This window comes from Hippopotamus amphibius, chromosome 8, assembly GCF_030028045.1.
Source record: "Hippopotamus amphibius kiboko isolate mHipAmp2 chromosome 8, mHipAmp2.hap2, whole genome shotgun sequence".
NCBI classification, from domain to species: Eukaryota; Metazoa; Chordata; class Mammalia; order Artiodactyla; family Hippopotamidae; genus Hippopotamus; species Hippopotamus amphibius.
The window spans coordinates 140,138,659-140,155,781 of NC_080193.1; the positions used below are offsets into that span (position 1 = coordinate 140,138,659).

Consider the following 17,123-nt stretch of genomic DNA (forward strand, 5'->3'; position numbering starts at 1 on the left):
TTCAAGTCCTGTTACTTTTAACCTTTCTGTATTTTTGTGTTTTAGGCTTATTTATTTTGAATAACTAGATTGTAAAAATCAACATGATATTCTTTGCCTTTTAACTGGACAGTTCAATGTATTTATTGGTAATTACTGACATATTACTGCCATATTTTTATAGATATCACCAATGCCATGGTGTTATATTGTATTTTATGCTGGAGTTGCTTTCCAGAGTGTACCATTTTTATAGAATACAGTGTGATTCCCCCCCCCCGGAGTTGTATAATACAGTTATCCTGGATAGTAAAGCAGTATGATGCAGTGATTAAGAGATTGGCTCTACAGTCAGTTTTCCTGGATAAATATCTCTATTGTGGTCCTTCCTAGCAGTGCATCCTTGGACAAGTTAAGAATATTACCTGTATCTCAGTTTCTTCATAGTTCTTATCTTCATCAGGATAATGTGAGGATTACTATGCAAAGTATGTGAAAATGACTACATTAGAACATAGTAGGCAGTCATTACATGTTGAATATTGTTAATTTACACCAAGTTATTTTGAGTTTTTATGTCTTATTTTCCCCTATTTTTATCTTCCTTCTTGTGCTTTTGAATTGATTAAATATCAACTTATTTCATTTTCTTCCTAAACTAGTTCTAACATTTTTATTCTATTTCTTGTCTTTACACGTATATCCTTAAGATTTTAGTAAGCATTTTAAGCAAAATTTAAAGTTAATATCTTTACCAAACTCCTGAACAATACAAAAACCTTAGAATTCTTTTTTTTAGTTGAAGTATAGTTGATTTACAATATTACTTTCAGATGTATAACTTAGTGATTCAGTGATTTCTGTAGATTATGCTCCATTTAAAGTTATTACAAAGTGATGACTGTATTTCCCTATGCTGTATAATATATCCTTGTTGCTTATTTGTTTCATACATAGTAGTATGTATACCTTAATCCCATACCTCTATCGTGCACCCTCATCCTCTCTCCAACGGTAGTTATTAGTTTGTTCTTTATATCTGTGAGTCTGTTTCTGTTTTGTTGTACATATATGTTTGTTTTATTTTTTAGATTCCACATATAGGTGATAACACAGACTACTTACCCTGGTGGTAGTGTGGAACTGTGCTGCAAAGCAGGTGGGGTAGGTGTGGGTGCTAGGTATGTGTTGGGGCATGGGCTGTGGCTATGTGGCTGCAGTCAGAGACCCTGACCGCTTCTGATGTGCTGCCTGTGTAAGTGCCAGCAATGTCTACCCCTGCCCTACTAAGACACTGCTCTGGGGCTGAGCCACCTTTGTGCCTTACAGCTAACAAGCCCCTCTGCCACAGCAGCCCTCGCCCCACATGGAGTTGTGTCCTGAAGCAAGTGGGCTCAGGTCAGGGCAGGAGCTGGGATGGTGGGAGGAGTGCAGTTTCAGTCCGCCCTTTCTACTGTGTTTCAGGAGGGTGGATTTTAAGTCTCCCAGTTTGCTTTAATTTAAATTATTACATTCTTTATGTCTATAAATAGCATGATATCATTCTTCAAGTATGCCTCATAATTTTGTCTCTCTCACTCATCGTCTTTTTTTTCCAGCAGTGTAAATTCTCTTTGTTTGCTTGCTCGTTTTAAATTTTATTTATTTATTTTTTATTGGGGTATAATTGTTTTACAATGTTGTGTTAGTTTGTATTGTACAGTGAAGTGGAGTTTCTTGTGCTATGCAGCAGGTTCTCATTGGTTATCTATTTTATACATATTAGTGTATATACATCAATCCCAGTCTCCCGATTCATCCCATCCTCCTTTTCCCCCCTTGGTGTCCATACGTTTGTTTTCTACGTCTGTGTCTCTACTTCTGCTTTGCAAACTGGTTCATCTGTACCATTTTTCTAGATTCCACATATATGCGTTAATATACGATATTTTTCGCTTTCTGACTTACTTCACTCTGTATGACAGTCTCTAGGTCCATCCATGTCTCTACAAATGACCCAATTTTGTTCCTTTTTATGGCTGAGTAATATTGCATTGTATATATGAGCCACGCCTTCTTTATCCATTCGTTTGTCAATGGTCATTTAGGGTGCTTCTATGACCTGGCTATTATAAATAGTGCTGCAGTGAACATTCCTTTATGTCAAGATTATCTTGGCCTTAATCTTTTGTTTTTCAATAGAAGTTTCAGAATCAGGTCATCAGTTTCTGTAAAGGAAAAATCTGCTTGGATTTGAGAGTTTTGTTGTGATTGCACTGAAAATAATTACATCATACATGTGTATGATATAGTTTTTTTTTTTACATTATACATATATCTGAGATAATATATAGGTCAGCTTGTGTACATGACTTTCTAATAATATTAAATTTTATCACCCATGATCTTGTTCCTTTATTTAGACCCTGAGTTCTGGGTCTACGACTATGAATTTTGAGAGAATTTTTTCTATAAACCAGAGCTAAGACAAGACAGAAACATTTGCTTGCTGATTTTCTTTCTGTCTGCTTTTGCAAGGTTGATTTTTAAAAATGCTTTCATTAAGTGTGTAGCTTTTCTGCGGGTCTTGAATTTATTCAGGATCTCTAACCCACATTGGGTTAATCTTTGTCTTCTATTCCCTGTATGCAGGCAATTAAAACCAAGCTATAGGTCACTGGGATAAATACAGGCCCACAGAATAGCCTCTGACTTTAGTGCTAGCTTACCTTTCACTATCGGTCCTAAGGAATTTCCGTTGTTTTCTGGTAAGGCTAACCATACATTAAAATGATCTTCTAAAATGTTTTATTCTCTGTTTTTCGATAGTTTGTGACAGAAGGGTTTTAGTATAATTGTCCCATTATATGCTGGAAATATAGATTCATCAAGCAAAATCCAGTATACCTATGAGTTATTCAAGTGAAGAATATGTACATGATTAAGGTGGTGAAATAAAACCAGATTATGTTTTTTATCCATGCAGCATATTTCTAATTGAGGACAACTAAATAAAACTATTCTTTCACTGACAGAATTAATGAAATGAAGGTTTTTGTTTCAGTAGTTTATGTTAGGCAGTAGGCATTATTTGTAAACTATAATTACAAGATGTACTGTATTTCCAAGATGTTTTGTAATTATGATAGTGGTTTATCTGAATTTAGATGCTCATAAATTTGAGAGTCATTCTCAGTAAGCACTGGAAAAATTTACTGGTTTAGCACTTAAGTATTTTTGTGTTTTCCTGCAAGAATCAATTCTAGCAATACATCTGAAAACTGACAGTCACATACCCTGTTAGTCATTGCTGATAAAGGATAAAACGGTGAGAAAATTAATGAGATGCATCCCATACCTTGGATGTACTACAGTCTATTAGAAAAGTGCAAAGGAGGTAATACCGTCCTAGATGCACATTAGGAAGTCTGAGGAGAAATGTTTTGGGGAAATCCGAGGAAGCTTTGTAAAAGATGATATGTGAGCCAGTTTTGGAAAGATACCAGGGAAAAAAAGAGAAAGACATTTCAGGCAAAGGCTGTAGTATGTGCCAATACAGGAGAGATGTCAAAAAATTGTGTAATTGGAGATTATGTGATTCCGAGGGGAGGAGGCATGAACTGTGGAGCGATGGCCAATGATAGATGATAGTAGTGGGATATGTGAGGGGTGGGTTAGGCAGGTTTTTTATTTTTATTTTTTAAACTCTGTAATAAAAAAGGGAAATGGATTCTCTGAGTAATGTGGTGCTATCAGGCTGAGAAGCTTTCAGATGTGTATTTCAGTATGTCAGCTGGATAGAATATTGGAGAGACTCTGGAGAGAATAGGAGAGGAGAAATACTGCAGATGGAAGGATGCATAGGAAGGAGTCAGTTACAACAAAAGTTTGGATGTATCAAATCATAAATGTCTTTCTCTGTGAAAGAATAAAACATTTTAGGTGTTATAAGAGAATGATGTGCATCTTTTATTCTTTTTCAGGAAAAATAGTGCTGTAGGGAATATAAGACTTAAGCCCAACTTCTTGAAGTTTTGGGGCAAATGTTAATGATGAAGGAGAAGTAAGTACACTTGTAGTTCAAGACAGTTTTACAAATAACTAATGATTTCTTTGTTTTAATCTCTTCTGTTATACATCAGCTGTTGTCGTTTTAGAAATCTGTAATATCATAGAAAAGAAATAATAGCTATCCTTTCAATTATTTAAAACATTCTTCAACTTCGTCATATAAAATCTTTGAGGACAAGAAGACCTTCTTCTTTAGTGGGGCTAACATCAAGGTCAAATGTTGTGTTTCTATTTTAAGTTATCTGAGTAATGTTTTAAATGGTGTATTGACAATACACATTTTTTTCATTAAGTATTACTCATTTAAAGGAAATTACTCATTTTGAAGAGGCAATTTGATTCTGAACATAAAATTTTAGAATTAAAGTACTAGAGACAACATCCCTAATCCAACATCCCCATTCAAACAGAGGGGAAACTGAGGGGCCAGAATTTGATTTGCCTGCTAGTTTTATACCAGAACTGAAACTAAAAACCAAGTGTCAGGATTCCTGGTCCAGTTCTTTTTACATTTTACATTTCCACAAAAACAGTCAGCAGGAACTTTCTTTATGATTACTACTCAGTAGTTTGAAATGCACAAGAATGATTTTCAAGTTATTTTGTTGTATTCTAGTTATTTGAGAATTAGTAAAACACATAAATTTATACAGCTGTTATCTTTTGGCTACATTATTTGAAATGCAGAATGCTCATTTGTCTCTCCACACAAATGGTTTTTCTTTGTTAAAGGATCACTTACTGGTGATTTAGTATCACTTATTGGTGAATTTAAGTTTCTTTAATTTCATGGTACTGTTATTTCTATGTCCAACTTGATTAATTCTATTTTTTACAAAAATTCTATCATTAAGTTTAATAATAGAAGTTTACTTTCTTATGAAAGTAGTTATTTCAAAAAAATCTAACAAATTGCATTAGTAACCCTGTATTCTGAACATTTTTTAGAATATTCTTTAGCTAGGTATATTTTTAAAAGTTATTTTTTTTTGCAACTGAAGACTCTTCTGACCGTAAGATCATTTAGATATAATGCATATCAATTAATAGATTGCTTGACTAATGATTATATAATAGGATGCATAAAAAGGTTAAGGACTTTGCAGAGTAATACGTAACTTCTCTGTGGTGTTGGCAAGATCTGAAATTTTACTTGAACAGAAAGAAGCCAGTGAATTCCAATTAAGTCACCTCATACTGTTTATGTTGGGAAAATTATAAAATTCATATTTAGATCCAATTCATCAAAAATATAGGTATTGTAACTGGAGTTTTCCACTGAGAATAAACATTTGGTTTTGACCTGATGTAAATCCAAGAGACCCTGCAAAAAAAAGTTATTATAAATTCTCAGTCACTGCATCATTAACACATTAATATTTTATGTATAAGCAGGAATTCATAAAATGGATTTAAGTAACAAACTATTGTAATATAAGATTTATTTACTACTAAGAAATTTGGAGATTACAATAATTACATTGAGAGGCACTGAGATTAAAATGTTTACAGCCAAGGGAATTAATTGAAATGAATAACCATTGTAGATGGCTGCTATTATAGTTGTTGAACTTGGAAGTTGGAATATGTGAGCTTGATCTTTTGCACACAGAAAAGTTCGCAAAAACTGCCTTTAGTAGACTTTATTCTGTAGTATTGCTTGGTGGATCATGCAGTAGTTTGTTATAAAATTCATGTGAACTTTTATGTATACAAATGCCAGATCAAATACAGGTTTCATTAATTATATATGTTTTAAACTTCCAGCAATAAAAAAAAAAAACAGAAGGCGGGAAATTAAATACAATAAAAAATGAAATATTTATTCGTTTGGCTCAATAATGACATAGCTCACCATTCTTTTTAGTAATAGCAATTCCCTGCATGCAGTTCATCAATACACTACAAGTAAATAGTTGTGTAAAAGGAATTAACATTAATCTTTTGGTTTGTGCAAAAAACAAAAATTTATATCATGTTAGGTAATTGCACAACTTCGCCACTATGTTCATGGCTAAAAGGGACAGAGCCCAAGTTATATCTCTGATAGCTTTAGTGCAGCAGGAATTAAAAAAATAAGACTAGTCTGCATAAGCAAATACTACAAAAGTTGAGTAAAAAAAAACCTTCCATGAATAAAGGGTTATATTGAGGCAACCATAGTTGGTAGAAAATGATCTAGGTTTGAATTTTTGACCAATGTTCTCCTACTGGAATGGTAGAAAATATATTATAACAAAGAAATCCACAAAACCCATTGTCTAACTTTTATTTTAGGAAATTATCCATTGAAAATTCTTATGGATTCAAAAGTTTGGAGTTGTGATTAAAAATAAAAAGCAAAAGCATAAAGTAAAATAAATTGCCATGTCATCAACCTGAAAATAATTTTCTTATGTACAAAATGCAACAAATAAAATTGATTATATTTTTACATTATTTATATTTAAACAAGTTTTGGGCATATTTTTAGCAAAATATGAAGTATAGGTTTTGACAGTAGGCAATATGCAGTTTGTTTCCTTGAAATCTAGAGAGACACCATATGACACTCAAGTTGAATTAAAAATGCAAAAGGAAAGGTGCTTTTAAATAACTGCAAGCTATTCTGCTTGACGTACTAGACATAGAGCTGGTTGAAATCACTTTACTACCAACATGTGACTTCTTCTAACCAAGACTTGTGAAGAATGGATTGAGTAAAATAGAACAGCATAGGCAATTAACATGCATTAGTGATAGTCTTCAAACTATTTATGTTTAATGAACGGTGTGCAGGATACATCCCTGTTGGAAGCTCGTAAAAGACACATACACTGTGGTACATATTTGATTTGATAGAAGTTGTTTATCAGGAAATATAAATATATATGTGTGTGTATATATATATATATATATTCCCAAACATGCCCACAGGATAAAATAACTATTTACATAACAGAGGGTGTGTCTACTTGACATAAAATGTCAGCTTTGCTGAGAGCAGAAGATGGCAAAGCAACACTGCAGCAGAAAGTGGAACAACTACTCTAAAGCGATACTTTAGATATACTTTTCTAGAACAGATTTATTAGATTACTTTTTATGGAAAGCATTTAACCAAAATTAAATATAGTGCTCTGGAACTTAGAATAAAATTTGCACTTGCTGAAACAGAATACTTTGCATAAAAATAATCCTTTAAAAATTAGAGGAGACTTTACAGGCACATAACTGTTTAGATGTAAACAAACAGACTAAAACACTTTCAAAATTAAAGCCGTCTAGAAAATGGAAGTACCTGAAATTGTTATTAGAATTTTTTTTCATGGTTTTGAGCAAGAATTTCATCTTTTGGGCAAAACCCTTTTGTTGGATTATTCGAGAAACTTGTGGATTAGGAACATAGGGCTCTTATATACTTTTTTCTCAACTTAAACCTCATTTACAAAAATAGTGACATAGTATTATGAATAAACTATGAATTAGCGACCAGGGAAATCCACTAGAACAAATTTTGTAAAAATATGGCAGATGTGGAAGTTAAAAATAGAGTGGATGCAAGTACTGTACTAAAAGTGTTTGGTGTAGTTACAATGATCACTTTGCACAACTATCCCTACAGTCTAGGTAGCCATTGAGTTTCTCCTCAGCAGTGTCAGCTGGTAATGAAAACAGCAACCTCTTGTCAGTGTTGATACCCTGACTCACAGAGTTGTAGTGACGGAGAGGTCACTGTCTTGTTATAGGCACTGACCATGAGTATTGTTAAAGCAGTCAGTTTGGCATAGACCTCCCCTGGGAGTCCAGTTGACACATAAACTTTACCTTCTTAGGCTGTAAACAATTGATCACAAAGATAATTCTTTGTCTCTTTTTACTTTTGATTTTCCCTGACCTCTTTCCCTTTGCTTTCTTTTTCTGGTTTGTCTTTCTCAAACTTTTCTTTGTCTGGCTTTGTTACACTATCATAGGAAGGAGGAGAGGTGGTAGAGGAACTTCCATCTGTTTTTTCTGGGGTGGAGTTCCCATTTAATTTGTCAATAATCATGTCCTCTTTTATAGGTAAGTCAATCCTCCCTTTGATTGCCTCTTTGTTACACTCACTTAATATTTTCTTTAACCTTTGCCTTAAAAGAAAACATCTGAAATTACGCTGAATGATAGCAGCAGATACCTCCTCTTGTTTGCGTTTTAAAGTGGTTGTAATGGGCTCATAGGAGACTTTGGAGGGGTTCGATGCCATGAATCGATCTTCCATCTGTATTCGAAGGGCATCCATCTCTCCACTCTCACCCAAAACACGCTTTGTAAAGGCAAATAAAATGTCGAGGCAGTGGATCCGGTCCCCACTGACCATGGGCAGATCCATGGCAATGAGCTGGACTTTGTTTGGTTTTGCTATGAGAAGAGGAGGATCCAGGGCAGCCGCAAAATCAGAGAGTTTGGAGAACTCTATGAACTGAGTGGCATCGGGATCAAACTTCTCCCAAACCTCATAGAACATCTCAAAGTCATCCTCACTCAGGGGCTCTGCACTTTCTTCAGTAGCAACACTGAAGTTCTCCAGGATGACGGCGATGTACATGTTCACCACGACCAGAAATGATATGATGATGTAACTGACAAAAAAGAAAATCCCAACAGATGGGTTCCCACAGTCTCCCTTCACTGAGCTGCCAGGGTGGATTGTGTCAGGGTCACAATCTGGTGGTGCACTGTTGAGAATAGGTGCCAGCAACCCATCCCAGCCAGCAGAGGTGGTAATCTGGAACAGGCAGATCATGCTGTTGCCAAAAGTTTCAAAGTTGAACATGTCATCAATTCCAGCTTCCTTTTTAACATAGGCGAAGTTGGACATCCCGAAGATGGCGTAGATGAACATGACCAGGAAGAGCAGGAGGCCGATGTTGAACAACGCAGGAAGGGACATCATCAAGGCAAAGAGCAGCGTGCGGATCCCCTTGGCCCCTTTGATCAGACGCAGGATTCGGCCAATCCTGGCCAGACGGATCACCCGGAACAGGGTAGGGGACACAAAATATTTCTCTATCAGCTCAGCCAGAAACATACCTATGGAACAATACAGAAAACAGCTAAACAGTGAGTATTTCAGACTTATATGAATGCATTTTCTTTGCAAGATTAATGAAAACAACAAATTTGTTATGAGTATAAACCTTTACTAACTGTTTGGATCCACCTCCTAATATTATCAATGAAAGATTTTAGAGTTTTATTTGACAGTTCTATAATGTCATAAACCAATATGGATTCTTGCAAAATTCTGTATGTTAAATAATCCCACATAGTGGTATGGCATTTTAAGATTATATACACCCAATTACTGTGAATAGTTATTCTCACATATGAAATGTGCCAACAGCAAACAAAGACTATTTCTGAAAACTTCAAATATATTGTTTTCTCTTTTGAATACTTACATTCTTCAGTTAGTGGAAAATGAACAAGAGTGTTGAACTTTAGATCTATACACATTATGATTCTCAGATCTAATTTCCATGTTACAAGGTGGTAGGCCTTGGGGGACTTTTCCAAACAACTGCATTTCTCTGTAAATAAACCATTCTTACCTACAATGGAGAGAATCACCACCACAAAGTCAAAGATGTTCCAGCCTATGGTGAAGTAGTAGTATCGGAGGGAAATAAGTTTCAGCACAAATTCTCCAGTGAACAGGATAATGAACACAAGGTTGATCCGGGACAAAACTAGAGTCATATATTTGCTCTGGTCGTCAGTTTCTACCATCATGGTGACCATATTGAGGCAGATAAGGATCATGATGCTGATATCAAAAACTTGTCTGGTTACAAAATCAAAGACCATTCCTTGGAATTTGTTCTAGAAAGAGAGTGAGAAGGAGAAAGTTAATATGGCATATTTCATAAATAATGATCCATAAACCTGCAGATGGAGGCCCTCTACATATGGCCCATGGGAGGTGCACCCTTCTCACATTACCCCAAACAAATTTGTTAAAAAAAAGAGAAATAAATGAAAAATGTCATGACAAAAACAAAATATAATTTATTTAGGTCCCATGGGAAGACAAAGCTGAATAAGGCATAAATTGGTGGCAACTGGCAGATAATATGCATGGGCTTTGCTTGATTTTAATAACTATGATACTTCTTACAAAGAATAATGACAACTAATAATGAAAATTTACAAAGTAGGTTAATATAGACAGACTTTTAGATGGATAAATGTGCCAATTCATTTGTCAACGCTTTAGGAAGTTTGAATTATGTCTTATTTCTGTCTGTCCATCACTCAAAATATGTCAGTTGTTTTCTATTTAATTCTGCTTCTTCTAACTATAATATTTAAATGACATTCAGTAAAGCTGCTTTATGCCCTTTTGTGTACCCTGCCCTACCTCCTCCTTCTACCGTGCTCCCCCATCCCCCATCTGCACATTCTCCAGTTGCGCTTAAAAATAATGCAAAGCGACGTCATTTATAGGATTCACGAGACCTTGTCAAGTCCTAGTTGTGGCGATTACAGGCTTTGTGATTTTGGGTACAATATATACCTTCTTTAGGTCTCAGTTCCTTATTCCTTACCCATCTAAGAGGATAGATGATTTAGAGCACAGCTCTGTGAACATAATCCACCATCTTTATGTCTTTCCACTCGAATGAAACTCTACAGAGTATGCAATCTGAAGAAATCTTTTGTGTGTGGGTGTATTTGCTGAAACAAACTACTTTGATGACACCCTTTTCCTTTCTAAAAAGGTTAAAAATATTTTCTAGTCATAACAATGGAGAGAACAAACAGTATAGAGGGAGGCCATGGTGTAGAATGGGAAGTCTGGAAAACTTCATCTACTTAAAAGGACAAGAGGGTGCCATGTAGCATGATGAGAGCAGCGGGAGCCGGGTGCATAGTTGGCAGCAGTAGGTGGCATCAGGAGCATGAAGCTTGCTTTGGAAGCAGGTATTGGGAACCCTGACTTGGAGGTTTTCAACCCACACACTGAAGAACATTGCCTCATTTTTAAGAACTCAGTCATTCCTATAGTGTAGTAGTTGTGAATTGTGTTACACAGTATGTACTTTACAATTAGGTCATATTATATATTAGTGATATCACTTAATATGTTCTGATCCAGAGCAGTGCCCAGTTTCGTCATATGTAAATAAGGCTTTGGAATGTTAAAGAAGATGAGTAATTCTTACTGCAGGCCGAGGTATAGGTTTCTGAGGTTTCTTGGACCCAAGTTTCTTCATTGCATTGTAATATTTTTTCTGTTCCTCTGTCATAAAGATGTCTTGACCTCCAAAGTAAAGACATAGTATAAAACTGGTTACAACCCAACCTGTATTACAACAGTACTTTTATAAAAGAATTTCTGAGGCTTAATCCTTTTTTTTTCAATTTTTCAATTTTTAAATGGATATTATCCTACTTCTTACAGATTTATCCTGCTTTTCCCTTTTATGTGAAATTCTGAGTACCTTAACATTATGTAAAACCCATAATCACATAAACTCTGATTAGTATAAGATTCTTATTTGATTATATTATGTTTAGAAGGAGGCTCAGGAGTCTCAAATATATTTTTATGAAAGAAAAAATCTTAGTCCATTCAGTGTTGACAGCTTTACTTCTTTATTCAACACTTTTGAACACTTCCTGTGTGTTAGACAATGTACCCAGTATCAGAATTACATAGATAAATGACACTGTCTATAATATGCAAACGAACAAACAAAAATGACCCAGCACTGCAGAGATGACAATAATCTGTTTCTGAATCTGTTCCAAAATTCAGAAACAGGCTTTATATAGGGGAGTACCCTTAAGCTGGACCTTAAAGAATGATTAAGGGTTTGCTAGACAAAGCATTTTAGGAAGAGGAAATATCCTATGTAAAGTCATGGAGGGAGAAGAGCATGCCTTGCTTAGGAAAGGGCAGAAAATCCATGTAGCTGTGCGTGTAGCAAGTGATAGCATTAATGGTGGGTGGGTGGTGACTGAGGAGTAGGGAAGTGGATATAGAAAGTGTGGTGTAGGAGAAGATGAAGCTGGAAGGCTGGGTGGAGACAATTCCTGAAAGGCTCTGTAAGCAAGGGTAAAGCATTGATGTCCACTGGATGTTTTGAAGCAATGGTCATATTTTTGAGTCAGAAAGACACTACAGCAGGTCTGCCAAGGATGAACCTGGAGAGGAGCCACTGGTTAGAGGCTGGAATCCTCTGCAGCTGAACTGACCACATAGTAAATGGAAAACAACAACAAAAAAGATCTAAGTTTGTCATGACTACAAGTGTCCTGGTTATTTGGATGTAAAACAGACAGAAGCTCAGAATGGAGAAAGGTGAGAGCTGAAGAATACTTATCTTCTTTTTCTGTTGGTTGAAGTTATCTATGATGACACCAATGAATAGATTCAGAGTGAAGAATGACCCAAAGATGATGAAGATGACAAAGTATAAGTACATATACAGGTTTTCTTCATATACAGGCTGAAGTTTAACCTAAATAATATTGAAAATATTAAATAATATTTAAAAACACAATAAATACTTGAGCTAAATTAAAATTTGGTGAGTGTTGTTACTTAATATAGAGCTATTTTTGCCTTGACCTGAGATATTGTTCTGCAAAAACAATTCTTTTTTCAAATTAGTATGACTTAGTATAATGAAAGTTTGTAATTTTTACAATTGTTCTTAAATCTATTTTCCCATTGTGGCTTACCTCTACATATTCTTTAGAGTAAATAACAGTGGTAAACATTTTGAACCTGTTATTAGTCTTACTGTAATTTTTTTTTTTTTGCAATATTTTCAACTTGGGTTTGGAAATGCTAGCTCTTGAAGATATGGCTTTAATAACTGAACATCGACTTGGAAAATTCAGCATAAACAGATACGTTCTGAGGAACTATTTTTATTCCTATTTTCTAAACTGAGTTTCCCTGAAACTTGTTTGCTTTTATTGTGATATTTTTGGAAGCTCCTTCACAGACTGGTTTATCATTCTCTCCAGGGATAGGCAGAGACAAGTTACTTCCCCACTGAGCAGCTTTCCCAATCTTAAGAGTCTCATTTACTGGACTGATCTGATTCTTCTAATCCATGCAGTTAGATATCGTTTCATATTAGATCTATAAGAGACATATATTAACCAAAGTATCATTTATATTGAAGTGAATTAGCTTAAAAAGAGAATTTCTACATGTAGTTGTAAATGCTCTGGTTGCTTCCAATATGAAATTCTGGGCCTTTCAGTTAAATTATCACAAATGTTCACTGTGGAAAAATCTAGTAGCTATAAACAGTATTTGAGTGATACTTACATCTCGTGAATCAACAGCTGCATACATAATATCCATCCAGCCTTTAAATGTGGCCTGTAAGCAACATATATTTGAATTCTGCATAAAAACTTAATCCAAGAATATGCATTTTACCATAAAAACCTAACCCAAGAATATGCATTTTATCAATAACATTTAGTGTTATTAAAAATAACTTTTTGTACAATATTATGAAATATTCTACAAAGAGACTGAAGTGAATTGAGTGAAGAAATGAAATAAAACAAGATTTTATTTCAAAACTAGAGCTCATTTTCTTTTTTGTCTTGGAAGGTATTCTGTTTTTTACTACACTAACATGTAACTAGGTGAAATGTTCAGTCTCAGATCCCTTTCAAAAGGTAAGCTCTATGATTCAAACCTGTGGTGTGTTTAAGCACTCAACTGTTTTCATTAAATTCTTGATTAGTTAATATACTGTCAGTTAAGTCAAAAGAATTAAATATTACACATTTTGAAATCCATGCCATAAGATCTGCATTTCCACACATATAGAACTATTTTCCTTAGATATTATTATCTGGCTAATAATCTATACATTTAATTAATCACTACAATATATACATTATTATTTTAATACATAAAATTGCTTCTTTGGCAATTATTGCTATAGAAAACAAAAAAATGGTAATAGCACAATAACACTCAATAACAGAATAAGAAAAGACAGGAAGCAGAAACAAAATCACATTAAAACATATGAACAACTGAAGATTGGGGAAAATACATTTTAAAATCACTGCAAAACATCTTTACAGTCAAGTCAAGCTAATGTTACAGGTGTTATCAACTACTTTTGTGCTGTCAGATATTAATCATTCAAACAAAGAATATCAGAGAAATGATCTTACTTGAAACATTTTGAAAACATTTTCAAAACTCATAACAGTAGGCACTTACCACTTGAAGCAATGCGAGATAGCCAGCGCCAACATTATCAAAGTTTACTTTCACATTTTTCCACCGAGCTTTCTTGCCAAGAGCCTGACAGTCGCTCAAATTGTTAACTTCACTGACTTCAAACATGTTACCAGTTGTCGTGTTTACACAGTGGTAGAACTTGCCAGCAAACAAATTCACACCCATGATGCTAAAGATCAGCCAGAAGATGAGACAAACCAAGAGCACATTCATGATAGAGGGAATTGCTCCAACAAGAGCATTCACAACCACCTACAAGAGGAGATGAGAAGGCAGCTTACAAATCATTAAAACGGAAACCATTTCTTCCATTATTTATTTTATATAAAATGGGTGTGAAATGAGTTAAATAAAAATCTAGGTGGACAAGTTGTTTCTCCTGATATTTTCTAGGACATATTCGGTGGGGGAAAACAAACAGCGACATAACTAAAGAGCTCAAGGATTTAAGGAAAGCAAAATATGCCAAAGTGTGAAAAGAAATAAACAAAAACCTGATATAGTAAGATGGAGTCAGAAAATGTTTGAAAAGATGGATTAAATACCAACAAGAAATAATCATCATTCAGCAATACATTTTAATTTTCAAGAGTGTTAATGAACGATTGATGATTTGAAAACATGGTTAAACAAACCCATTACAAATAAAGTATTAATAACGCCTTAAATCTGTCTCCCCAGATCAAGTTAACTTTTGATGACAATTGAAGAATGGTATAAGGAATTTACAAGGTCCTTTTCCCCCCATTGATAATTCCTAATTTTAAAAAATGTGTATTAAATTAGGAAATGAGATGGAATTTATCTCTGGAAATAAAAGTACTGAATGTATTCCCATAATTGTTGTTCCGAATCTCTTAAATGTTCACTTTGGGGCACATGTTACTTTACCAACCCCAGGCCAACCTGTTTCATGAAGGAGAAATTCAGTCACCTTTCCTCTAATTAAATTCAGAAGAGATTAATGTGTATTTTCAAATCTCTAGTGATTTGTATGTTTTCTTATCTAATTAATCTGGTTTCTATTGGGACTATTTTGTTAAGCACTTATATTAAATGAAACTACTGTTTTATTTTAAAATACTGAAACATTACTTTAGAAATCAACACCAAAGAACTTTAAATTAATATCACAGCCTGAAATCCAAAATTGTAAAAATTTCATATGCTACTTGAATTTTATTCCTTTTAGAATTTGGCATATAATATTGAAACCTGTTTTTTTTTTTTTTTTTGCTCTAAAATTTGTGTAAAATGACCTCCCACAAGTTCTCTTATCATCAAATAAATGCATACCTTTTACCATATTTTTTAACCTAGAATGTTAATTCTGTCATATGACAAAATTTAAAATGCCAAACTTAGAATAGTTTTCAGATTAGAGCAAACTTGGAAGTTTTTTATTTTGTTCAATTGCTATCTCCCCTCAAAAATGAATTATTAATATGAACCCATGCAACCAGATGAAGGCTTAAATAATGTCAGTAATGGTAAAAGATTGGTGTGGAACAAACTTGAAATTACATAATCATTTTTATTAATTTTATCTTGTCTTGTGATTTTATCAAGTAGCAATGAAATAAAATTATAATGTAAAACCAAGTATTTCTTTGCTTACAGTGCATCTGGAGAGTGGCTTCATTCTTCCTGGTGAGTGAATCTCAAAGTCAAGGCTGAAGTGTTTTTATTGCTTAAACAAACCACCTCCTAACATAAAAGCCTTATGGCCTAGAAGAAATTCAATATCCATGTGCATTTGCAAGCTGGATTAAACAAAGCTGGCCTTTGTGCTAAACATTATTTTGAGGGGCGTGGCAAGCGAATGTGTATATAAGTATGTACTTTATGTTTAGATGCATAAAATATACACTAAGGAAGAGAGCTGGAGAGGAAAATACAAGTGCTAATGGAAAAAGTGAACCTCATTCAGAATGCTCACTTAAAAGGGAGATCTATAAAACAAACCCCAGGGGTTGCCTGCAATGCTTAGTTAATTATCCTAACCCCTACTTTGGTTGCTTAGGATATATAGATTTTGTCAGAGGCTACAATTTAGTGTTGCTTTCTTGTACAACATCTTTTATTACTGATATTAATTGAAGAAGTAGAGTACACAAAAACCATTTTACCTTTCATTCATTACCAGTAATTTTTGAGAAATCAAACTGCCTGTTGAGAGGAAGAAAATCTCCTCCTAGGATGAATGTCAGTAGTAAACAATCATTATAAAATGTATGAGCAATGAAAACAAATAAATGGCAACACATAGTTTTTAGTTGTTGTGGAAATATCCTTGAACTGTCACCAGAAGACATGAATTCTAGTTCTAGTCCTTCCACAAACAATTTTTGAGGGCCTGTTTTAGTTTCAGGAGGCTAGGCTTAGTGATCTTTAGGATTTCTGCTTTGAAATTTTGTAATTCTATGAAATAAATATCAGAAGAGTATGGCACCCCTCTGTATCTAAATCATTACCTACATTAAATTTTTTTAAACGTGTTTTACTGATTGATTGATTGATTGATTAATTGGCCGCACTGTGCAGCATGCGGGGTCTTAGTTCCCTGAGCGGGTATTGAACCTGTGCTTCCAGCATTGAGAGCATGGAGTCTTAACCACTGGATCGCCAGGGAAGTCCCTACGTTTAATTTTGACATGAATCATCAGAGAGCCTTTATTCTTCTTACCCTCATGCCTTCAAACCGGGATAAAGCTCTCAGTGGTCTCAAAGCTCTTAATGTCCTTAGGGATTTGATGGCACCAAGTTCTGAGTAGCCAAGAGCATTGGCTACCAAGCTAACCAAAGAAACCTAAAGAAGAAACAAATATCAATCAATCCA

The 17,123-nt window shown here is 34.5% G+C and overlaps 1 protein-coding gene across 11 annotated transcripts in view; it reads right to left on the minus strand.

The window, feature by feature from the left end:
* Positions 1–7,182: 7,182 nt before the first annotated feature.
* LOC130858183 (sodium channel protein type 3 subunit alpha) overlaps positions 7,183–17,123 on the minus strand; it is an 80,750-nt gene continuing 70,809 nt past the window's right edge. For 8 of the 11 annotated variants that reach the window (XM_057744214.1, XM_057744208.1, XM_057744205.1 and 5 more), the window contains exons 20-26: positions 16,971–17,093; positions 14,264–14,536; positions 13,343–13,396; positions 12,381–12,518; positions 11,217–11,321; positions 9,603–9,873; positions 7,183–9,081 (exon numbers count right to left, since the gene is read on the minus strand). In XM_057744214.1, the coding sequence (XP_057600197.1) occupies positions 7,886–9,081; positions 9,603–9,873; positions 11,217–11,321; positions 12,381–12,518; positions 13,343–13,396; positions 14,264–14,536; positions 16,971–17,093 (2,160 nt within the window). In that variant the 3' untranslated portion in view covers positions 7,183–7,885. The remainder of the gene's footprint in view (positions 9,082–9,602; positions 9,874–11,216; positions 11,322–12,380; positions 12,519–13,342; positions 13,397–14,263; positions 14,537–16,970; positions 17,094–17,123) is intronic. The other 3 variants (XM_057744212.1, XM_057744210.1, XM_057744213.1) reach the window with 1 other exon arrangement.